The 25,431-nt window shown below is 43.5% G+C and overlaps 1 protein-coding gene across 2 annotated transcripts in view; it reads left to right on the forward strand.

Moving 5' to 3' along the window:
• The window catches only part of CLVS1 (clavesin 1), a 120,258-nt gene that overhangs the window by 89,357 nt on the left and 5,470 nt on the right, over positions 1 to 25,431 (forward strand). For both annotated transcript variants that reach the window (XM_068234789.1, XM_068234790.1), the window contains exon 5: positions 13,359 to 13,594. In XM_068234789.1, coding sequence (XP_068090890.1) covers positions 13,359 to 13,594 — 236 coding nt within the window. The remainder of the gene's footprint in view (positions 1 to 13,358; positions 13,595 to 25,431) is intronic.

Raw genomic sequence — 25,431 nt, forward strand, 5'->3', positions numbered from 1 at the left:
ATGTCGAAATCCCTGCAGTGATATTTTGTGGCCTGTCTGCCACAATGAATTCAAGGAGATGTAGTCCATTAATGTGACTGCATATCCTGGCCTCGAGATGTAGTCACATTTATGAGCTACATATCCCAGCATGCATTGCAAATTATAAAACATCACACCCCCGCTACTTTCACCCAAATCACACCTGGTAGGAGCCATTGCATAATGACCTCATATCCTTTTCTCTCCAAGGGGGCTGTAGATAAGGGAAAAAAAGGGATTCTTTTTCATGGGGTCAGTGCAGCTGTCCACCAGAAGCTTCCTCCTTCACTTAGCAAACAAGCTTATCTTCTCCATACATCAAAGATGTCCCATCTCTTAACACAGCATAGAGCAAAATTATGCTAAGTTCTTGTCCATTAAAGAGGACCAATGCAGATTTGATAATTATACAAGCTGTTACTATACATTCTATACATAGAGCTTGTACATGGCAAAGAAAGTGTCAGGTTGGCTTTTCTAGTCTGTATGAGCTTGCTTTGTGCTGCCCTCATGCATGGCACTCTGAATGTTCAATTCCTTAGTCAGTTTGACCATGTAACTGAATTGATTCGAAAACAGATACCTTAATTACATTCTTTCTATTTCATCCTAAGTACCTTTCGATCTGTTGAAAAATAAATGATTTGAGTGGCTCAACATGTTCTCGAACTGTCATGTTTGTGTGAGAGTTTATTTGATTTCAATGCAGTTGCCATTATAGAAAATGATCTAAATTGTCTGAAAAATTGCCTTCTGTTAACAGACCTCATCTATTATGTTTATTTTGAATCCACACTGTAAACTAGCTATTATCTTCTACAATTTAGCCTAAAGGCCTATACACTGCTAGGTCACCCAAAATAACAATCCAGGATAATTTTCATGCCTCTTTGCAAGTGTTATCAGATGACCCCAGACACCTGCCGACCACATACTGGAAAACCATATCCAATCACTATCAATGTGTCTACAGACACCAACAAATCTCTCCTGGTCACCTCCCTGCCTCGATAACCATAGAGCAGAACTCCTGATCTCTATCCAGCTCCTCTAACCATAGAGCAGCACTCCTGATCTCCATCTGGCTCTAAAAACCATAGAGCATAACTCCTGATCTCCATCTGGCTCATTTAGCCATAGAGCAGAACTCCTGATCTCCATGTGACTCCTCTAGCCATAGAGCAGAACTCCTGATCTCCATCCGGCTCCAATAACCATAGAGCAGAACTCCTGATCTCCATCCGGCTCCTCTTACTATAGAGCAGAACTCCAGATCTCCATCCGGCTCCTCTAACCATAGAGCAGAACTCCTGATCTCCATCCGGCTCCTCTTACCATAGAGCAGAATTCCTGATCTCCATCTGGCTCCAATAACCATAGAGCAAAACTCTTGATCTCCAACCAGCTCCTCTAACCATACAGCAGCACTACTGATCTCCTCTCTGCACATCTAACCATAGCAGAAATCCTGGTCACCTCCCTGCTCCTCTAACCATACAGCAGAACTCCTGCTCTCCATCTGGCTCCTCCATCCATAGCAGAACTCCTGGTCACCTCCCTGCTCCTTTAACCATAGCAGAAATTCCGGTCAACTTCCTGCTCCTCAAACCATACAGCAGAACTCCTGCTCTCCATCCATAGCAGAACTCCTGGTCACCTCCCTGCTCCTCCAATTGTAGAGCAATACTCCTGGTCACCTCCCTGCTCCTCTAACCATAGCAGAAATCCTGGTCAACTTCTTGCTCCCAAGCTGTAATGAGGAGGGAGAGAGGAACCGCTGGACCTGTTGTGGTGTGCCCTGTGCCTAGTTTTTTCAGACTGGCAGTAGTAATAGTACACCCCAGGCAAAATAGGATTGACTCACAGCACAAATTAGCAGCTACTTGCAAGAGAAGACAATCCTATCATAGATTAGCTTCCCACAGTACTTTAGACACTAACACCGATAGAAAGTCATGACTATTTTTCCTTGACAACACAACTACTATAGGAGTTAGACTAAGACTGTAATTGCATTTTCCAGGAACAATAGCACCCCGCCTTTTCTGCAGGTATTAGTGTCTATAATGTACCGCAAGTTCAGTGAGGCACATTCAGATACACCCCCTGAAAGCAATATATGTGATATATATTCTGCACAAAAGCTTTACCCACAGCAGCTCGCCCACACATAATAAAAATGCAATATTGTTCCTGGAATATTATTTGAGAAAAACACCAAGGTCAGAATTAATATAAGCCACAGGGCCATGCCGGGGTCTGCACCGCTATGCTGTGCAAGATAAGATCAGACCGCCTTGCTTCCAAAAGTTCCATCCATGGACATGATGGAGAATACATGTTTATGCCTGTGGACACTATCATAATCCCTTATTTATGCCTACAGCTACGATTGTTATATGATTTGGCTGGGTTTGCTGGATAGGGTAAAGAGTGTACTCTTAATCCTCCTATGGACATTTGAATTCTGTTTGCTGAGACGATTGTTTATAATATGATTTCCTTACGGGAGTCCCCTGTCCTGCGCAGCCGCCATGCTCATGAGAACAGCAGTCAGACACTTTTTTGTTGGCTACTATAGATATTCCCACAGTAGAAAGATCCCCCACTCCTGATATTATGGTACATAATATAGAGTTGGTAGACACACTGGCTAATACAACAGGTAACACCTGTACTCACAAAATAATGGTAGACTTATAGAGGCACTGTAGTGAAAATAACATAATACATAAAGCTATTTTTTTCAATATTAATTTATATATTATTTAGTCAGCGTTTTCCTCTCCCTGGTTAACATTTTGAAATGTATCACTGATAGTGACAGCTTTAGTTCTGTCAGTTGATCTGTGCGGAAAGTTTGTTAATGAGAGTTCTGAGCACAGAGGGAGATGTTGCTTGCTTGGCAGTTGGAAAAAGCTGTTATTTCGCACAATGAAGTGAGGTTCACAGACAGCAAACTGTCAGAACCTTGGTCATGACATCACACTGTGGAAGGGGCTTTGTTGCAATATCAAACATATATACCCCCTGATGATGTATTCGAGAGAAGGTAAAGATTTCTCATGGGAAAGGGGGTATCAGCTACTGATTGGGATGAAGTTCAATCCTGGGTTGAAGTTCCTTTTTAAGGTGTGCAGGCAACGCACAGGGACCCTGATTCACCAAAATGTGTAAGACTGCCATGTGCAGGCAGCACTCACAATTTTTCCGACACTAACGTAAGAGGAGCACCACGTGTTAAAGAGACTCTGAAGTTTTTTTTTTACATCAGAATCAGAATCAGAATCAGAATCAGAATCAACTTTATTCGCCAAGTGCGGCCGGAGCCGCACCCGGAATTTTTTGTGAACACACGGCAGTTGGCATAAAAAGCATCAAAACAATTGGCATAAAAAGCAACATCAACATGGTACATATATGGCTACATAGACATAACCACAGTTTGACAGACAGTGACAGCAATTGGCAAACACACATGGTACAAATTCTTAGCTACAGAGACACCCAGACGTCAGTTTAACAGACAGCAGCAGTTCAAAGATCAGGTTGGCAGGACTATCTTATGCAAAGTGGACATACTGTACGGTGACATGTGGTACTGCGTGGCCAGCTGGAGACAGTTCTGTGCGCGTATTCCGCAGGGGGGTGGCTGGGAGAGATTAGGGAGATCAGTTGGGAGAGTGCATGATTAAGTAGAATTAAGTAGAGCAACCGCTTGGGGAAAGAAGGTGTTTTTGTGCCTCGTGGTTTTGGTGAGAATGGTCCTATAACGGCGACCTAGAGGGAGGGGGACGAAGAAGCGACTGCCAGGGTGGGAGGGGTCCTGAATGATCCTGTTTGCCCTGGACCTCATTCTAGATGACTGCAGGATGTCCAGGGGCGGCAGGGGTGACCCGATGATCTTCTCAGCAGCACTGATTACCCTTTGGAGTTTGTGTTTGTCCCTTGCATTTGCCCCGGAATACCAGACAATGATGGAGGAGCAAAGGATAGACTCGATGGTGGCAGAGTAGAAGCTGATCATTAGCTCTTGCGACATCCCGAACTTCTTCAGCTGCCTGAGAAAGAACAGCCTCTGCTGGGCTTTCTTTTGAATTACGGAGGAGTTCGCCTCCCACTTCAGGTTGTCTGTGATGGTGGTACCGAGGAACCGAGCGCTGTGTACCCTGGAGACCTCTGTACCATTAATGGAGACTGGACTGGGAGACGGAGCGTTCCTTCTGAAGTCCACAATTAGTTCCACGGTTTTTGCTGTGTTTAATACGAGATTGTTTTCCTCACACCACCTGAGGATCCGCTCAATCTCCTTACGATATTCGTGCTCACCGTTTTCATCTATGAGGCCAATTATGGTGGTGTCATCTGCAAACTTGATGACCTTGACAGAGTCTGCGGATGAGGTACAGCTATTCGTGTACAGTGAGAAGAGAATCGGGGACAGCACGCACCCTTGCGGGGCGCCAGTGTTGGTGATTCTAGCACTGGAAGAGCAGCCGCCGATCCTGACTAACTGCGACCTGTTGGTCAGGAAATCCTTGATCCAGGTGCGCAGATTAGGGTCAACACCGAGTCGTGCCAGGTTTTCATACAGGATGGTTGGACAAATGGTGATATAGATACATGTTTTTGTCATAAATTCCGGTTAAGCATGAATGCCCCTGTTGAATCGCCGCATCCCCGCGGCAGATGGGTGATTTATTACAGTTGAATAGCTCTGAGTTCCGTAGCTCGCAGGGCTTCACTTCCTCAATGAGGCAGACCTTCAGGCTGTAGCTCTGCTTCCTCCGCAGTCAATCTATGCAGATTGGCGCCTCTCCCCGCCCCTCTCAGTCTTCCTTTCCCTGAGAGGGGCGGGGAGGAAGCGGACATCCGCGGAGATTGATTGCAGAGAGGCTGAGCTACAGCCTGAAGCTCAGCCTCTCCAGGAAGAGAAGCCCTGCGTGTCAGGGCAGCACAATCTGCAACCTGCAAAGTCGTAGAACTTTGCAGGTCAATTACATTGTAATAAATCACCCATCTGCCGAGGGAATGCAGAGATTCAAGGGGGGCATTCATGCTTAACAGGAATTTATGACAAAAGCAGGGAAAAAAAGAGACTTCAGAGTCTCTTTAACCTACAGTGGCTTGCAAAAGTATTTGGCCCCCTTGAAGTTTTCCACATTTTGTCACATTACTGCCACAAACATGCATCAATTTTATTGGAATTCCACGTGAAAGACCAATACAAAGTGGTGTACATGTGAGAAGTGGAATGAAAATCATACATGATTCCAAACATTTTTTAAAAACAAATAAGTGCAAAGTGGGGTGTGAGTAATTATTCAGCCCCCCTGAGTCAATACTATGTAGAACCACCTTATGCTGCAATTACAGCTGCCAGTCTTTTAGGGTATGTCTCTACCAGCTTTGCACATCTAGAGACTGAAATCCTTGCCCATTCTTCTTTGCAAAACAGCTCCAGCTCAGTCAGATTAGATGGACAGCGTTTGTGAACAGCAGTTTTCAGATCTTGCCATAGATTCTCAATTGGATTTAGATCTGGACTTTGACTGGGCTATTCTAACACATGGATATGTTTTGTTTTTAACCATTCCATTGATGCCTTGGCTTTATGTTTAGGGTCGCTGTCCTGCTGGAAGGTGAACCTCCACCCCAGTCTCAAGTCTTTTGCAGACTCCAAGAGGTTTTCTTCCAAGATTGCCCTGTATTTGGCTCCATCCATCTTCCCATCAACTCTGACCAGCTTCCCTGTCCCTGCTGAAGAGAAGCACCCCCAGAGCATGATGCTGTCACTACCATATTTGACGGTGGGGATTATGTGTTCAGAGTGATGTGCAGTGTTAGTTTTCCGCCACACATAGCGTTCTGCATTTTGGCCAAAAGTTCCATTTTGGTCTCTTCTCACTAGAGCTCCTTCTTCCACATGTTTGCTGTGTCCCTCACATAGCTTGTGGCAAACAGCAAACGGGACTTCTTATGCTTTCTGTTAACAATGGCTTTCTTCTTGCCACTCTTCCATAAAGGCCAACTTTGTGCAGTGCACGACTAATAGTTGTCCTATGGACAGATTCCCCCACCTGAGCTGTAGATCTCTGCAGCTCGTCCAGAGTCACCATGGGCCTCTTGACTGCATTTCTGATCACCTCACTCCTTGTTCGGCCAGTGAGTTTAGGTGGACGGCCTTGTCTTGGTAGGTTTACAGTTGTGCCATACTCCTTCCATTTCTGAATGATCGCTTAAACAATGCTCCGTGGGATGTTCAAGGCTTTGGAAATCTTTTTGTAGCCTAAGCCTGCTTTAAATTTCTCAATAACTTTATCCCTGACCTGTCTGGTGTGTTATTTGGACTTCATGGTGTTGTTGCTCCCAAGATTCTCTTAGACAACCTCTGAGGCCGTCACAAAGCAGCTGTATTTGTACTGACATTAGATTACACACAGGTGAACTCTATTTAGTCATTAGCACTCATCAGGCAATGTCTATGGGCAACTGACTGCACTCAGACCAAAAGGGGCTGAATAATTATGCACATCCCACTTTGCAATTATTGATTTGTAAAAAAAAATTTGGAATCATGTATGATTTCCGTTCCACTTCTCACCTGTACACCACTTTGTATTGGTCTTTCATGTGGAATTCCAATAAAATTGATTCATGCTTGTGGCAGTAATATGACAAAATGTGGAAAACTTCAAGGGGCCGAATACTTTTGCAAGCCACTGCATTACCGGGATAATGCGCGCATTACTATGGTAACAGCCAGCATACCGCTCATTACCACAGCAACACACAATTTTACCAGTAATAATGGTAGGTGAACAGAGGCGCCAGAAGGATAAAAGTACATAAAATGTTTAAAAAATTGCTGGGAGGAAGTGGTGGACTCGCCTCCGTTAAAGCAGACACCAAGGACTGTAAATATATAGATATACACATTTATTGAAAATACCCCAAAGATGCAACGCGTTTCGCGGGCACAGCCCACTTCTTCAGGCAATAAGCAGGGGATAAACAACAGCAATCCAGTTATAGCAAGCAGAGCACCTCCTTTTTTTTTTTTTTTTTTTTTTTACCAGTAATAATGCTGGGGGAGTACTCCATTGGTACTAGCAAAAATTGCTGTTTGCTGCCTGGGCATAGCAATCCTAATGCTGTTTGGTGAATCAGGGCAAGGTGCTAAGCTGACTGATCCTGATTACAAGTGTTATACTCCTGTCTATAGCCTGATGAGGTGGGTTGAGCCAACGAAATGTGTTGCAATCAATTGGACTATGCGAATAAACTTTTTTTGTGTGTTGAAAAATCGACATTATCTTGTGTCTTCATTGGGGAGGTAAGTCCACCAACTACCTCCCTATTTTTAAACTTTTTATCCATGTTTGCACTAATGGCGCCTCTGTAACCTTGCTTACATTTTCTTCCCAATAAGTAGCTGATACCCTCTTTCCCATGAGAAATCTTTACCTTTTCTCAAACGGATCATCAGTGGCTGATATTGTAGTGAAACACCCAGGGGCGTTGCTAGGATCCTGAAGGTGCGTACACACGTCGGACTGACACAAGCTACCAGTCGTCAGACCCACCCGCGGGGCAGACGTTCTACAACAGTTTCCGGGTGTGTATAGTCTGTAGGCCGGCTGTTAAGGCTGGTTTTGACTGATCCGCTCGGCGTATCGAGTTTCAGTGCTGATGGCCATTCTCAGTTCCCTTTGTTTTCGGTTCCTGTCTTAGGAAATGTCATTCTAAAATGTGAGTCATTGTTAAAATATTTGTACACTATCAATTTTATTTTCAATATTTTTTCTTTTTAAAATTTACCCCTTATAAGTTGTAAAGTTGTGCTGTGGAGTTGCGTTGTGTTGACACAGAATTCATTTAGTTATGTGTGAGAGTGAAAGAGACACTTTAAAAGCAGACTAAAGTCCTTTTCTCTAGCGCAGTGCATTTATAACATCCATACCTTTCCATTCATGACCTAGCTCTTGGTGTACATTGGGAAGGAGACACAAGTGACACTAAGGGCTGGAACCCACAGGAGCGCTTTTGGCAGCGTTTTGGCAGCACTGCGATACGCTAGCAGTTTGCCAAAACGCTGGGCTAATGTTAATGGATGGGGCAACTTCCACAGGAGCGTTTGCGTTTCCCAGAAACGCAAACGCAGGACCTGCAGCATTTTGGGAGCGTTAGCGCTTCAATGTAAAGTATTGAAACGCTAGCAGAAACGCTCAGCAAAACCTAAACTGAGCGGTTTTGCTAGCGTTTTGCGGTTAAGCACACTGTAACAAAATGAAAAATAATTCACAGGACCAATCAGGATAAAAACGCAAAACGCAAAACGCTAGGCACCCGCTGGGGAAAAAAATACAATGTTGCAAAACACGACCAAAAACGCGCATGAATCCGCTTGCAAACCGCTCAGACAAAACGCTAGCGGTTGCGTTTTGCGTTTGCGGTTTTCAGTGGGTTCCAGGCCTAAAGGAATGTAAGGGATGCCTCATTTTTGTAGCTCTGCTTCTCTGATGCTCAGGTGTCTCATTTCTTTTTCTATAGATGATATTATCTGAGACTATTTACAATAAAAACAACAACGTAAAACGTATACAACTCTGCATCTGAGCATTTGTATTTATTTTTCACTCATTCACTGAGTTCCTTTTCAGTAGAGATGGTCAATGAGATGTTTAAGCGGACCCAAATCAAACATTTTTTTAATTCAAAATATTTAGTTGCACCGCTCTGACACACACAAAGATAAATAAACACTCCTTCAAGCCTATGAGCATTTCAGTGCATGCTTTTCACCCTTCTCTTTTCATAACTAGGGTTATACAGGTGGCAGCCATTAGCAATTCCTCCTTTGCTGGACACCTTCTACTCCAACAGTTTACCAGATTCTGCCCCAGCAATATGAAAGGAAGGGGGGGGGGGTTCCTCAAAAAAATGTAAAATATTTTATATTTGTCATCATGCAGCTGAAAAAAGGCTGCTATTTATTATTATAATTTAGAAAATAGATTTTATTTCTGAAATCTTGTATTTTTAGTTTGGGTCCACTTTAATAATTCCAGCTTGCATGCACACTCAGTGCAAATTGTATGTTTCAATAAACCAAACAAACTATCTGCCAATTCCAATTGGCTCTGTTTGCATACATTTTGCTAGCAAGCCAGAATTATTAGCATCTCATCGGCCCGCTCTGTGTTTTAGTAGCACGGTGTAAAGAGTCATTAAAAGCAGTCAGTTATAACTACAGGTTTCCAATCTGTTAACCTCCCTGCCATTATAAAAATTTGCTGCGCACGGCAGGGAGGGTGTTTTTTGCATTTTTTTTTGTTTAGCATGTAGCTAGCCTAGCGCTAGCTACATGCTTCCCCCCTCCCTGCGGCGTCCCCCTGAATGCGCCGATCGCCGCCGGCGCATATACCCATCCGGAAATCCCGTTCTGAACGGGATTTCCATGAGGGCTTCCCCCGTCGCCATGGCGATGGGCGCGATGACGTCATCGACGTCGTGACGTCAGAGGGAGTCCCGAACCACCCCTCGACGCTGCCTGCACTGATTGGCCAGGCAGTGCACGGGTCTCGGGGGGGCACCCTCTGATGCGGCGGGTTGCGGCGAATCGGCGCGGAGCGGCGGCGATAGTAAGTTACACGCAGCTAGTAACAAAAAAAAAATTATGCAAATCGGCCCGGCAGGGAGTGAGGAATCCTCCGCGGCAGGTTACCCCGAGTTGAGCTCGGGATAACCGGCAAGGAGGTTAAAGGACATCTATGGATTAACATGTTTTTTTTAAACTGGGCTAGAGATAACTTGTACAAAGGTTCCTAAATACTGCTATATCTGTCCCTCTGCTTATCTCTTCCTTTTAATGTTATGAAATTCCTTTCATGGACTGGTGTCAGACCAGGGCTCAGATCAGTGAATCATGAGGGGAGGGGGGAATTCCTCTTCCTACATCTGTTAATCCTGTGTGTACTTTATATCTTTAGCAAATGTCAGGCAAAAACTGCAGCTGTAGTTTTGTCTCTCTGAATAGCTCATTCAGAGAGACTTAACTCAGACTCTGAGGGTTGGCTTAGGTGAATAATGTACTTGTGTGGAACTATCAGGCTGAAATGTATTTATCTGCAGCATAAATAAACATTCTCTTTTCGCTGCGTAATATGTTGGCGCTTTATAAATACAATAAATAAAAATAATAATAATGTGTGAAATCTGATACCAAAGCAGGATTTTCATACTAAAGGGTTTGCTTGTTTTTGTTTTTTGCTGTACCCTGTAGTCTGTGAGAAAAGTGACAATACAACCAGTGCTGATCTCTGCATCAAATCACTGACTCCCCTTTATTATTATTATTATTATTATTATTTTTTATTTATATAGCGCCAACATATTCCGCAGCGCTTTACAAAGCACAATAAGACGACAAGGGGAACATAGATAAAACTAACAAATATACAGCAGAGTTCCAAGCAGCACAAATATTGTTACAAAAACAGTAAACATTAGGAGGATGACCCTGCCCTTGCGAGCTTACAATCTAATGGGTAGTGGGGGACACACTAGGTAAGGGGGTGGAGGATGGATGAGGCAGTGATTCTTTGCATCTGATTACATTGTGACATATAAGTAAATAAAGGGCTATAGAATGTTATAAGCTTGTCTGAAAAGGTGTGTTTTAAGAGTGCGTTTGAAGATGTCCAGGTTTGGAGCATGACGTACAGGCTGTGGAAGAGAGTTCCAGATAAGGGCTGATGCTCGTGTAAAGTCCTGGATGCGAGCATGAGAGGAGGTGATCAGCTTAGAGGCCAGGAGAATTTCTTGGGAGGAGCGAAGGTTGCGGGAGGGACAATATCTTGAGATTAGTGAGGAGATGTATGGAGGAGACAACTCGTGGAGGGCTTTGTATGTTAGAGTCAGGAGTTTGAACTGGATCCTCTGGGTAATGGGTAACCAGTGGAGAGAATGGCACAGTGGGGCTGCATCAGAAGAGCGTGTGGAAAGGTGAATGAGGCGGGCCGCTGCATTTAGAAGGGATTGGAGAGGAGCTAGCCTGTTTTTTGGTAGGCCACAGAGCAGGGTGTTGCAGTAGTCTAGGCGGGAGATGATTAAGGCATGAACAAGCATTTTGGTGGCCTCTTGTGTGAGGAAGGGACGGATACAGAATATATTTTTGAGCTGGAAATAGCAGGTGGTGGTTAATGAGGCAATGTGAGGTTTAAAGCAGAGCTCTGAGTCAAGTATAACCCCCAAGCAGCGGGCCTTAGTGGTTGAGGTTATTGGGGTGTTTTCTACCGTTATGGTTGCAATTGGTGGGGGTGTAGATAGCAATGGTGGAAAAATCACAATTTCCGTTTTAGTCATGTTGAGTTTGAGGAAGCGGGAGGACATGAATGCAGAAACGGCACGTAGACAGTCGGGGACTCTGGATAGTAGTGAGGACAGGTCAGGAGCTGAGAGATAGATTTGGGTGTCATCCGCATAGAGGTGATACTGGAAGCCAAAAGAGTTAATTAGTTGTCCCAGGCCACGGGTGTAGATTGAGAAAAGAAGTGGCCCAAGAACAGAGCCTTGAGGTACACCAACAGACAGTGGGTGTGGAGAGGACTTGGTGTTAGAGAAGGAGACAGTGTAAGAGCGTCCAGAGAGATAAGAGGAGATCCAGGAATGTGCTTATCCCTTGATTCCTAAAGATGACAGTGTCTGCAGAAGCAGAGCATGATCAACCGTGTCAAAGGCAGAGGAAAGGTCAAGGAGTATTAGAATGGAGAACTGGCCTTTGGATTTAGCTACCAGTAGGTCATTAGCAACTTTCGTGAGGGCAGTTTTAGTGGAATGGTGTGTGCGGAATCCAGATTGAAAGGGGTCAAGTAAGGAGTTGGTAGAGAGAAAGGCAGACAATTCTGAATGGATGTGACGTTCCAGCAGTTTAGAAGCAAAGGGGAGGAGCGAGACAGGACGGTAGTTGGATAGAGAAGTTGGATCAAGAGAGGGTTTTTTGATTAGTGGTGTGATGATAGCTTGTTTGAATAAGGAAGGAAAAGTGCCAGTGGAGATAGAAAGGTTGAATAGAGTTGTTAGAGCGGGATTAAAGGAGGAGGAAAGCTGGGGGATTAGATGAGAGGGAATGGGGTCCAGGGCACAGGTAGTGAGATGCGCTTTGGAGATTAGTGAGGAAAGACACTGATCAGTTAGTGTGGTGAAAGATGTTAGAGTGGGAGACTGGTCTTGTGGAGCGGGGGGGAGGCAGTTAGTGGTGGGTGAGGGTGCAGGCGGACAGAAGGAATTTATAGGTGACGGCTGTGCTGGTAAAAATGGTTGCGCGTTAAAGCTATTACGTATTGCATCAATCTTGCTTGTAAAGTATGATGCAAAGTTGTCGGCTGACAGACATGTGGTAGGGGGAGGAGGTGGGGGACGAAGTAGGGAGTTAAAGGTGTTGAATAATTGTTTTGGGTTGTGAGACTGTGAGGAAATGAGCGAGGAGAAATAAGACTGCTTAGCAGAAGTGAGGGCATCCCTGAGCTCCTGCATAGTTTGTTTATAGTGATTGAAGTCTTCTACAGCAGTGCTTTTTCTCCAGCATCTTTCTGCCACCCTGGAGTGCCTTTTCAGCTGTTTGATTTGTTCAGTGAGCCAGGGCTGCCGGTTAGTTTTGCGGGGGGCGGGTGGTGGTGAGTGGAACGGCTGAATTCATGGCAGAGGAGACTACATTAAATAAGTAACTGGATGCTGCCTCAGGGTCAGTGTAGGAAGACAGGGTACTTAGAGGTTGCAAGGCTTCAGTCAGGGAATTCACATCCAGGTTGCGGTAATTCCTGCGCGTGACTGTATGGTGTAGTGTTGGAGGAGTTGACGGTAGAGAAGAATTGATTGAGAAGGTAAGAAGGTTGTGGTCTGAGAGGGGAAGCGGAGTGTTATGAAAGCTTGAAATAGAACAGAGGCGGGTAAAGACAAGGTCAAGAGTGTGGTCGTCTTTGTGGGTGGAAGTGGAGGACCATTGGGCGAGGTCAAACGAGGAGGTGAGAGAGAGCAGTTTGGTGGCAGTAGGGCAATTAGTATCGATGCTATTAAATCCTTCCAATGCTGCTAAAATATACATACAATGAATTTTAGCTTTTGCCTCTGATGTTTAACATGAAAAATAGAAAAATGCTTACACAGCTACCGTACTTAGACACAATTTGTACATTGTAATTTTAGAACACTTGGTCGCCCTTTAAGGCTAATTTTCTTTGACTATATTGCTTAATTTGGTTATTGAATACACTTTTATATCTACATATACAGTGAAAACAATTGGTTACTATTTACTTATTGTATTGTTTTCCCAGATTTTTCTTCATGGAAACAATCTGAACAGTCTGCACCAGCTGATCCATCCAGAATGTTTACCCTCGGAGTTTGGGGGCACCCTCCCTCCATATGACATGGGCACCTGGGCTAGGACATTGCTTGGCCCGGATTATAACGATGATAATGAGTACACTCATACATCCTACAATGCTATGCATGTCAAATATGCGCCCTCCAACTTAGAAACAGAGTGTTCTCCAAAATACATGAAAAGGTAATTATTCCCTGTGTCAATATTGACTGCTCAGCCTTATATAACTGACTCTTCTCCAAGGCAATTTACATAATTGCATGTATTGGTTCTTGCTAATGGCTTTAAATCATTTTCAGTTCTTCAATTGCAGAAAATATTCATAATGTGTTATTCTTAATTTAATGCTTACCTTACCTTTGACATTTAAAAAATGTATTTATGTAAAGCAGTGTAAGAAATATACCTAGAAAGGTTAAACAAATGTACCGTTAAGGATTATTTTAATGTGAATGTTTGTTCTGGGCATATTTTGAAATGCATTAAGGAAACTTGGTGCCAGATCAACCTCCCACCTCTCCACAGTCTAAACCAACCCCCTCTATTCATGGCAGTGGAGGGTTGGTTGTAGGGAGGTTGCTTGGTAATGGCCCCTCCTACATCCTGATTGGGAGGGGTAGGAAGTGGCACCCTGGCCACTTCTCCCAGAAGGTAACACTCCTTCAACAGAGCTTGATAGAGGAACAAAAAGGCACAGTAGTGATCACATGACTGTGTTGCTAATGTCTACAACTAGGGTATTTACAGCTGTTTTTAAACCTTCTCATCGCAGTACACTAGTCGGAGAGGAAGTGAGGCAGCAGGCTAATAATACTAAACTTTGCTGATGCAGCAGGATGCCTCCAACGCATTCTCCCCCTCTTCTTTCCATAGAACATGAGAAGATGGACTAATCCAAAACTAGATCTGTCAGATTTTCACTGTCTAATGTAAGCGATAGCAACATAGGAGAAAAGTGATTTACAGAGCGTAGCGTTCATTAAACAATAGATGTTCTTTAAAGTGGGATTATACTCCTTAAACTAACAATTCATTAACTGCTCTTAGTTACATAAAAGAACATTTGAAACCATTTCCAAGTATTCCCTGTGTGTAAAATCATGTATTTTCACTGAAGAGAGCAGTAGAATCTCTTGTCATAGGCAAAGGCCTGTGCATGTGTCTTCACTCTGCCCCCCTCAGTTTCTGCTGAAGTGACTTAGCTGCTGCCAGGGTGATGTGTCTATTCAACAGTGGGAGGGGGGCAGAGCGAAGATACAGGCACAGGGAGATTTTTTGTCTTTGCCAATGACAAGAGATAAGCAAGCTAATACTGTGCTCAGCAGTGAAAATAAACAATTTTATACACAGAGGATGTGTGGGAATGCTTTCAAATGTTGTTTTATGTAACTAAAAGTAATTATTGAAATTCTAGTTTTGGAAGTATAATAACTTAGATTTGCTCAGAAGAGAGTGCACAGGCCACCTCAATATGTTTCATTCAGAACCGCACAATAGCTAGTGTAGTCAGAGCCGGATTAAGGCTAAATGGGGCCCTAAGCAAAGTAACTGATTTGCCCCCCCCCCCCCCCCCATCATGTCGTAATAGAGTCAGAAGACGCAGCTGCACAGCAACATGCCGCACACACCGGGGCAGCCGAGCTACTGGTTGCTATGGGCAACAGCCCGCTTTCCTCTGTGGGTGCACAATGCAGGGAATAGCAGCGGCAACATGCAGAGTGAGAGAGGAATGGCTGGGACATTTGCACTCAGGGGCTGGGGCACCCCTGTGAAGAGGGCGCCAGATATCACAGCAGCAGCACTTTCCCCCTGCATCTCCAGCCTGGCAATAGCAGAAAGCTCTGGACACCGCCAAACCGTAAGCCGTTCCCCAGACATAATTACATAACCACCCCCACCACCGAACAACCGATTTCCTCCCAAACTAGACAGCCACCATGCGGGCTCCATTCCAGTGAATACGATAGTCCAGCAAAGAAGGCAGCCGCAGCGGGTGAGAATGACAGCACTAGATGACTCACATTCACCTATTGCGATCCAAGCAATAGAGGTCCCGTCATCCGGAGCCCATCTGTCTCCTCTAGAGTGCTGTTACTACTAGTATTACTACTTCCTACTTCCTGTCTGATCTTAGAATCAGGAAGTTCAGAGTGAGCGGCTGCACTGTAGAAGAGACAGATGGGTTTCAGATGACGGGATCTCTATCGCTTGGATCATGGATAGGTGAGTGAGCGTTTGCCATCTGCTGCTATCATTCTTGCTGCATCTGTGGTTCTCTGTGGGAAGGGGGGGAGGAGTGGGCAGCGGCAGAGCACACAGTAGCAGGAGGGGGACCTAGGAGGAGAGCCTGGCTCTGAAGACAATCAGCAGCGCACGGCATCATTTGACAAGACAAATAACATTTATATCACGCTTTTCTCCTGGCGGACTCAAAGCGCCAGAGCTGCAGCCACTAGGATGCGCCCTATAGGCAGTAGCAGTGTTAGAGAGACTTGCCTAAGGTCTCCTACTGAATAGGTGCTGGCTTACTGAACAGGCAGAGCCGAGATTTGAACCCTGGTCTCCTGTGTCAGAGGCAGAGCCCTTAAAGGGACTCCGAGCAGTGCTTGTGGGTATGCCTTTAAGCATACCCACAACTAATGAATTTCATCCTCATACCTACCAGCATGATGTTTGTAATTATATCCCCCTGGGTTCCTTATATTGCATTGCATTGTGCTGAATCGAGCTGCCAGCTTTGGAGAAAAGTCGTCCTGTGTAATACAATGTAACTATGGAAAGATGCATATCATTTTGAAGCTCTCTTTCTCCTCTTTCCAATGATAGATAAACTGCCACCCTACGCCTTTTAGTTTTCACTATTTTTGCGAAATTGCCAAAACTAAAAGGCATAGGGCGGCGGTTTATATATCATTGGAAAGAGAAGAAAGAGAGCTTTAAAATGATATGCATCTTTCCATAGTTACTGCACTGCTCAGAGTCCCTTTAACCATTATACCATCCAGCTGACAGGATGGCGAGGGCTGGGTTATGTGCTGATGGGGCCCCTTTGCCTCTGAATGGGGCCCCAAGCGACTGCTTTTGTTGCCTGGTTGGTAATCCGGCCCTGAGTGTAGTGCATGCAGAGGTCAGCATTAGTTTGCTATGATTTTGTAGTAAATACCAGTACCGCAGATTAGATAGGTAAGGATGGACAAGTCTGCAGGCATGTGTCAGACCTAACGCAAGCTGTAAAGAAAGAGGGGGGGGAGGGCGAATATCAGATAAAGCTAACTATATATCAATGGTGCAGAAATGAGGCTTTTCTCTGCAGCCTGGAAGAAATAACATGTTATTGCTGTAAGATAACATCATATTTTCAAGGATATTGTGCTGAACTTATCAATAAAAATGACATTCTATTTGGCGATAGAAATTATAACGCTGGAGTGATACAAGGAGTCACTAAGATGCTTCAGGATCCCAGAGCCAATAATTTCTCTCTATTAGGTGCAGCCAACAGCTATAAAATTGTTCACACCAAAGTATGGCTCAAGCTGTGTATTACACATATACAATGCATTCACCTTACAAGAACCTAAAGCACCTGTACTGTTGAAATTATATATTATTACTTTGTTGATTTCTCTTTTTACAATTTGCTATCACAGTATATGTGTGCAATGCAATTTTCTTCTGGGATGGCTTTCAATAAAGGCCTCCAATAGGCTTTATATATGGCTGAAAGGACCATATAGCATAGCCCACATTCATTTAAAGCAGGATCGTCAGCCACAAAATCAAATTCCCTTTACTCAGTGCTCTGTGGTTATTACGTAGCTTGCAACCTAACCCCGCATTGCAAGCATTCCAGTATAATCATAAATGTTTCTGCTTTAATAAAGCTTATCTCAGTCAGCCTGGCTCTATTTGATACATTGCCGATGAGAAGGAAGCTTGTCATCTCCCCTCCCACATTCCTGCTCCTCACTGATTGGCTGAGGGCAGTTCAGTGTGACACGAGGCTGAAAAGAGAGAAGCTGCTGAAATCTGATCTGTGATGTGCTCACATGTGTTTACAAAGCAAGCTAGATATGACAGTGCAGTTTCCAGGATTAAAAAAAGTAAGGGAGGAAATAATATTAGAATTGGCTTCGGTTAGAAGAAGTAAAAATGGGAAATGCCCGGAACAGTTTTCTCTTTATTTACTATATTAAATTCCCTGAAAACAAAACTTGGACAGCACAATACATCTGTTATGTAAGTAGAACAATGCTTGGTGAAATTTGCCTTCTTAAAACAGAAGGAAATTTGCAATAATTCAGCAAGTAGAACAAGTATTTATCTACTTATATATGTTTTTTTTCCTGGGATAGTATGGATGTGCCTGCTGCTTTAAAAAAACAAACAGACAAACAGTAATTAGGTCTCTAAAAAGAGAGGTGAAATTGATATATACAAACAGGATGACCGCTGATCAGTTTGCTTCGACAAAACAGGCTTAGGCATTAGAAAAGGGTTAATGTTAACTAGGGAATATATCAATCATGTGTAGGACATGCTGAAAAATAAGGTCTATTTGCCCTGGTGTATGACCCCTCTTGGGCCCTGGGCTATTCACTTATGGTTTGGTTTCTTTTAATGTAAAAGAATCTCAATTGTTTCTCTATATATGGTCCTTGCGGGCTATTAAGGGTTCTCCTGAGTGGTTTCTTTACTTTACAATTTTCTGGTGAAAGGTTTATTATGCAGTCTCAGGTGGCACTGCCAAAACGTATGTTCTTTCACCAATGTATTACTGTGATGGCTACTTTTCTCTTTGTTTTCGGTACTTTATATGTTGGAAAATTTTACTGAAAATAAAGAATCTTTCAAAAAAAGAAAAATATGTTCTATCCATGGAGGCTCACCACTAACAGGATTTGAATGATCTGCTGTTAGCGTCTTGGTGTCAGGTACAGAGGACTTCTACGGTATGTGTTGTGGAGTCCATGCTTTTACTGGTCAGAGGTGTTTTATGGAGTCCATGCTTTCACTGGTCAGAGCTGTGTTGTGGAGTCTATGATTTGATTGGTCAGAGCTGTGTTGTGGAGCCTATGCTTTCACTGGCTGGAGCTGTGTTGTGGAGTATACACTTTCACTGGTCACAGCTGTGTGGGGGAATCCATGCTTTGATTGGTCAGCGCTGTGTTATGGAGTCAGTGCTTTGACTGGTTAAAGCTGTGTACTGGAGTCTATGCAGGGACTGGTAAGAGCTGTGTTGTGGAATCCATACTTTGACTGGTCAAAGCTGTGTGGTGGAGTCAATGCTTTCACTGGTTAGAGCTGTATTGTGGAGGCCATGCTTTCACTGGTCGGAGCTGTGTTGTGGAGTCCATGCTTTGACTGATCAAAGGTGAGTTGTGGAATCCATGCTTTGACTGTTTAGAGCTGTGTTGTGGGGGCCATGCTTTCACTGGTCAGAGCTGTGTTGTGGAGGCTATGCTTTGACTGATCAAAGGTGAGTTGTGGAATCCATGCTTTCACTGGTCAGAGCTGTGTTGTGGAGGCTATGCTTTGACTGATCAAAGGTGTGCTGTGGAGTCCATGCTTACTGGTCAGAGCTGTGTTGTGGAGTCCATACTTTGACTGATCAAATGTGTGTTGTGGAGTACCTGCTTTGACTGGTCAGAGCTGTGTTGTTGAGTCCATGCTTTGACTGATCAAAGGAATGTTGTTGAGTCCATGCTTTCACTGGTTGGAGCTGTGTTGTGGAGTCCATGCTTTGACTGATCAAAGGAATGTTGTGGAGTCCATGCTTTCACTGGTTGGAGCTGTGTTGTGGAGTCCATACTTTGACTGATCAAAGGAATGTTGTGGAGTCCATACTTTCACTGGTTGGAGCTGTGTTGTGGAGTCCATGCTTTGACTAATCAAAGGTGTGTTGTGGAGTCCATGCTTTCACTGGTTGGAGCTGTGTTGTGGAGTCCATACTTTGACTGATCAAAGGTGTGTTGTGGAGTACCTGCTTTGACTGGTCAGAGCTGTGTTTTTGAGTCCATGCTTTCACTGGTCAGAGCTGTGTTGTGGAGTACATGCTTTGACTGATCAAAGGTGTGTTGTGGAGTCCATGCTTTGACTGGTCAGAGCTATGTTGTGGAGTCCATGCTTTGACTGGTCAGAACTGTGTTGTGTAGTCCATGCTTTGACTGGTCAGAGCTGTGTTGTGGCGTCCATGCTTTGACTGGTCAGAGCTGTGTTGTGGAGGCCATGCTTTGACTGGTCAGAGCTGTGTTGTGGAGTCCATGCTTTGACTGGTCAGAGCTGAGTCGTGTAGTCAATGCTTTGACTGGTCAGAGCTGTGTTGTGGAGTCCATGCATTGACTGGTCAGAGCTGTGTTGTGGAGTCCATGCTTTGACTGGTCAGAGCTGTGTTGTGGAGTCCATGCTTTGACTGGTCAGAGCTGTGTTTCGGAGTCCATGCTTTGACTGGTCAGAGCTATGTTGTGGGGTCCATGCTTTGACTGGTTAGAGCTATGTTGTGTAGTCCATGTTTTCACTGGTCAGAGCTGTGCTGGCTGCGTAGGACCTGCAAAATATCAGTGGTGGTGGTTTTAACATTTTGACTGATCAGTGTAATGAGCAAGGTTGCCGCTGTGACTTGTTCCATGCAGAGCTGTTTGAAGACTTTCACTTGATTGACTAATATGTTGTTTTTATTGCTTGCTAGAGCCATTAATGAGCAGAAAGTGAATAATGCAGGAGATACAGCTATTGTGCAGATAATGAGAGCTGAGACAAGGCTGATATATAAGGAGCTTTATTTAATCTGCACTCACGTGCTTATGTATAATTAACCAAGGGACAGCTTACTTGTTTGGAAGTAACCAGAAAACTGACAAAAATAACTTATTTCTTGTGCTCTAATAGCCTGAGCCACATAAAATAATAATGTAAAACATGAATTACATAATTCAGCCCGGGTTATTAGAAGCCTGGGCATACCTGAGCCTCCATGCATGAAAGACTGCTGTACACAGGCTGGCTGAAAGCACAGCTGTCATGAGAGAAACATGGAGGCCGCTATTACTGACCTCCTTTTGGAAAATGATTACCTAGACAGTGGATGTGGTTCAGGTATTCTAGCCTTCCAGGTGAGTGATTCAGAAATATTATAGATGGAAGAGCAGCATTTCCAGGAGGAGAAATTGCAGCTCCCTTACTTATTACTAGTTCTCTTTAAAAGTAAATTCCAATTTTGGTATAAAAAATAATAATAGAGAAATATTGCTTTAACCACTTGCCCACCCCCAGGACAAGTATCTACATCCCTGCAAATGTCCCCGTCACCTCAGGGACGTAGGTACTATGTCTCTTGCCGCCGTGCACTCCCACTCACTCCCGCGCTCGTCCTCCCCGCCAATCATTAGAGGGGAGATCAATGAATGGGAAGACAGTTTCCATTCATTGATTTAAGTCCCCGTGTGAATGATCGCTGGCATTAATGAGATGCCGTGTTATTCACAAAAGCCAATACTTACACGTCCACACATTACTTCCTGTTTGCGTACTAGTACGCACAGGAAAGTTATGCGCAAGGACATCTTGTGGCCAAACAATAAAATTACACCTACACACACTTTTTTTTTTAAAATAAACAGACCTGTATTTACATTTAAAATTAACTCTTTACCTCCCACACTCCCCAATAGTTACCCAAATAACATTTTCGAAAAGATTTACAAATAAAAAAATATATATACGGTAAATAGTTATCTTAAGGACTGAACTATTTCAATATGTATCTCAAGAGGGTATATTACTTTTACTTTTTAAATTATGGGCTTGTAATTAGTGATGGATGCAAAACTGAAAAAATACAACTTTATTTCCAAATAAAATATTACATAGTTAATTAGTTATTTTGGTTGAAAAAAGACATACGTCCATCGACTTCAACCAGAGAACAAAGCACAACCCCAGCCTTCTCCCTCACATATCCCTGTTGATCCAGAGGAAGGAGAAAAAACCCTTACAAGGCATGGTCCAATTAGCCATACTGGTGCCATACATCCACTAGTGTAATATTTTAAATGCTGCAATAACCGGGACAAATGGGCAAATTAAATGTGTGGCTTTTATCCATAGTAGAAGATTTTATTTTAAAACTATAATGGCCGAAAACCGAGAAATAATGATTTTTTTCAATTTTTTTCTTATTATTCCCATAAAAATGCATTTAGAGTAAAATAATAGAAAGCCCAATTAATGTCAAAAAAACAATGTATAGATCATTTCAGTGTGATAAGCACTGATAAAGTTAATGGCAGATGAATGGACGCAGCGCTAAAAGGTGAAAATTGCTCTGGTTTTTAAGGGGAAAAACCCTTGGAGGTGACGTGGTTAAACACAGATCAGTGTTGCACATGCTTTAGGGTTGTTTTTTTTGGGGGGGGTGGGACAGTTGGGGGTGTTTGCCTTTCATCTATGCAACATGTAGAGCTCAATTCACTAAGGGTTGTTCGGGGAAAAAATTAGGTCGGTAAAATACCGCAATCAGTATTTTACATTTTTTTTCTCAAATTCACTAAGATTTCCTCACATGCGGTAAGAGTTTGGTAATTTACTGAAAATTGTTGCTTCAGTTCACTAAACCCTGCTCAGTATGTCTCACCAGCTGTAGAGTAGGTGAGGCAGTCAGATGAGATTCTTCTCTCTTTTTTTTGTGATGTCCCACCCGCCAGTGCATTGGATCAAATGGGTGATAAGCAGGGACCAGGAGGCTCTTCCTATTGGCTGTCTGATGTCTGCCTTGTGTATCAATGATATTGCATGGTGATAGTTAACAGCAAGTCCACATAGGTTGTAAATACAGAACATTTTACTTGCTTTACCAAATGCTCTGATCTTTGTGAATTGACATTAGAAATCTGCTGTGTGAAGTATTTAGCGCATAAGTTGGTAATTTGCCTCTCTGGTTGGTAAGTTTAATTTTCAGTGTGGTGATAGGTTTAGTGAATTGTTGTTTGAGAAGATGTTCCGTAAAAATCTTCTGTTTCCTGCAATACTGAATGAGGGAATGCTTATATAATCCAAGCCCAAAGAGTTAAATTGAAAACACAGTTTTTTTCTTAAAGGGTACCTGAAGGGAAAAAAAATGTTCCCCTAATGGGTATTCCTCCAGAGGCTTCCCAGTCCTTCTCCATTGGGCTATTCCAGTGCTGCCCCTTCCACAAACCGCTTGTCAACACTTGTTGATGGCTTGCGCATGCACAGTAGAACGTACCCGTTTGGGCTTCAGAAACAAAAGTTGAGCCCAATCAGGCCTGTGCTAGAGCGCTTGGGTAACCTGCCTGCACAATAGCACGTACCTGATTGGGCTCGGCTTTTTCCACTGAGGTTTGAATGGGTCTGTGCTACTGCGCAGGCCCAGTGCAGCTGCGCTTTAGGGTCTCAGCGGTGGAACAGCCAGATGGAGGAGGATGGGGGAATTATTAGTGATGCTGCAGGTTTGTGAACATAAGCTGCTTCAGCCCCCAGGATGGTCATTTTCACTACTTCCCCAAGAGCACAGTAGAGATGGTCAATGAGATGCAAATAATTATGGCTGACGTGCAAATTTAATGCAGCCTGCAATAAGGCCAATCAAAAAGATCAGGAAGCCCATTAGGTCAGCTTTTTTCCAAGGTGCATACAATATGCAGTAAATTTGCATGTGAGTTGGAATTATTTGCATATAAGGTTGGCAGAGAACATTCTTCTTATTAGGAATCCATGATTGTCTCTCCCTCCATCTTGAGTTCCAATGGTGCACTTGGTAATATAATGTGAGTAAGGGAGTAAAAGGCGCCCAGTGGAGTGTAAAATGGTTAAAAACAGTTTAAAATTGGTAAGAGAATACTTACCTAGAGATGGATGTCTACACTTGTATTTGGAACAAAAGTAGTTTTATTGCACAACAACAGACAACATGTTTCATGAGTGACAATGCCTACTTTCTCAGGTCAAAAATGTGCATATTCGGCAATCTGATGGAGCTTGGAGTTCCTCTATCGTTAATATAATGAACTGACAGAAAAAAGTGCTAAGTGCAAACTGTTTATTAAAAACCACACAAGCAAATCGGCAGAAGATAAAAACACTATAAAACCAAAAACCAAGCAAATTGAAAAACATAACTTTCATGTGGAGCCCATGTCACAGGGTACCTCACAGAATGGACACGTCCAATGTTAAAATCCAAGGGAAGATGCTGCTTTTCACCAAACCGACTGGTTTCGCACACTTGCATCCTCAGGGGTCTTTGGGAAACATAAAGAAACTATACATTATTATGCTACTGTTTTTTTTAGATGGCTTGTGTGTTGCTCTTCTAAGTATGTGCATGCTCTGCAGGAATAAGAACAGGTATGTGTGCAGTGATTGATACTAATTATCATCTGATACACTGCATATACGCTAAGGGGCCACTCACAATGCTGTGCTACCGTACATGCATAATATATTGAATAAGTGCTGTAAATGCACTTTTGCAAGCCAAGGTTGCTGTTTTGTATTGAATAAGCATTTGTATTATGCCTGTAAAATGAATATGTCTGTTCAATGTAAGATACACATGAGGAACGCAGATAACATATTTATGTAAATGTGACAATGACTAATACACCTAGAGAGAGCTTACTGTCCAGAAGGAAGGAGAGAGATGGAAGAGGTAAAGCTGTAAATAAGCAGTATGTCGGGTGAAAAGGCATGTCACGAGAAAACATACGTACAGTAGAACCTTGGTTTGCGAGCATATTTTGTTCTGGAGACATGTTTGTGATCCAAAACTCTTATATCAAAGCAAATTTCCCCATAAGGATTAATGGAAATTCAGATGATTTGTACTGTACTGTATAAAGACTTTCACTATAACCAACAGAATTATTGTTATCTGTTGGCTCACCCCAACCTTTTGTGTGTGTTGCTTTAACGAGAAACTAGTCCTAGGACAGCTGCTTTTGCCTGCCTTTGATGATTTCATGGACACGTGACATTGAACAGCGTGGATATGTTCTACGCTTGTATATCAAGATGTTGCTTTCCTATTAAGTCAACATTTTGTAACACCTTCTGCTCGTCTTACAAAGCGCCCTTAAAGGAAACCTAAAGTCATTCAAGAAAAGCCAGTTTAAGCCAGTGGCCATCTGCGTGGCCGAAAATGAAAGTGGGTCGATGCGAGGACCAGAGGATAGGTTTGTCCCGGTGCGGGCACAGGGGGCTGCAGGGGGCCGGTAGAAGCCCCAGGTAAGTTAAACTGGCTTTTTTGAATGACTTTAGGATTCCTTTAAACTATTTTACTTGCAATCCAAGGTTTTACTGTATTCTGTGGCCCCATACAAAGTACACTTTAGAGCCACTTGAGGCCCTCCTGCCCCAGAAGGCTCCTCCTCCCCCCTTGGACACTGTCTAACTACTAGTTGCACCCCCTAAAGGCTGCCTGCTATGGCAGTGGTGTAACTACAAATCATGGGGTCCCCCAGCAACACTTTGGTGGGGCCCCCCAGTAGTCACACCCCTCATCTTGTCTACACCTGGTGACCATTAAAGCCTGGGAGCCCATCTTGCAAGTGTCCTAACAAAATGTGTGGACTTCATATTCTTCACATCTATAACAAGTGTAGCCACAAAAACAGCTGATCTGAAGGATGGACCCCTTTATCAGATGGAGTGAATTGGTAGTTGAGGACCCCTTGGGACCCCCCTCTAGTTACACCCCTGTGCTATAGTTACACTGAGCATCTCACCAGATCCGGCAGGAAGAAGCAGAGATGGACGTGTGACTGAAAAGCTTGTCTTACATCAGATTACAGCCTTGTCAGATATATTAGATTTATGGATGCTTTGGGAGGAGGGTGTAAAGGGTTGATTGGCGGGTGCGGTTTAGTTCCAGCAACTGTGAGTTGCAATCATATTAATGATGTTGACCTAGACCAAGGACACGCTTGCAATTAAAAATAGAAGCCCATTTATTATTCTGCTGCACACACTGTTTCTAGTGATCTGCATTCTGTGCAGTGCTG

The sequence above is a fragment of the Hyperolius riggenbachi genome, chromosome 5 (assembly GCF_040937935.1).
Source record: "Hyperolius riggenbachi isolate aHypRig1 chromosome 5, aHypRig1.pri, whole genome shotgun sequence".
Classification (NCBI taxonomy): Eukaryota; Metazoa; Chordata; class Amphibia; order Anura; family Hyperoliidae; genus Hyperolius; species Hyperolius riggenbachi.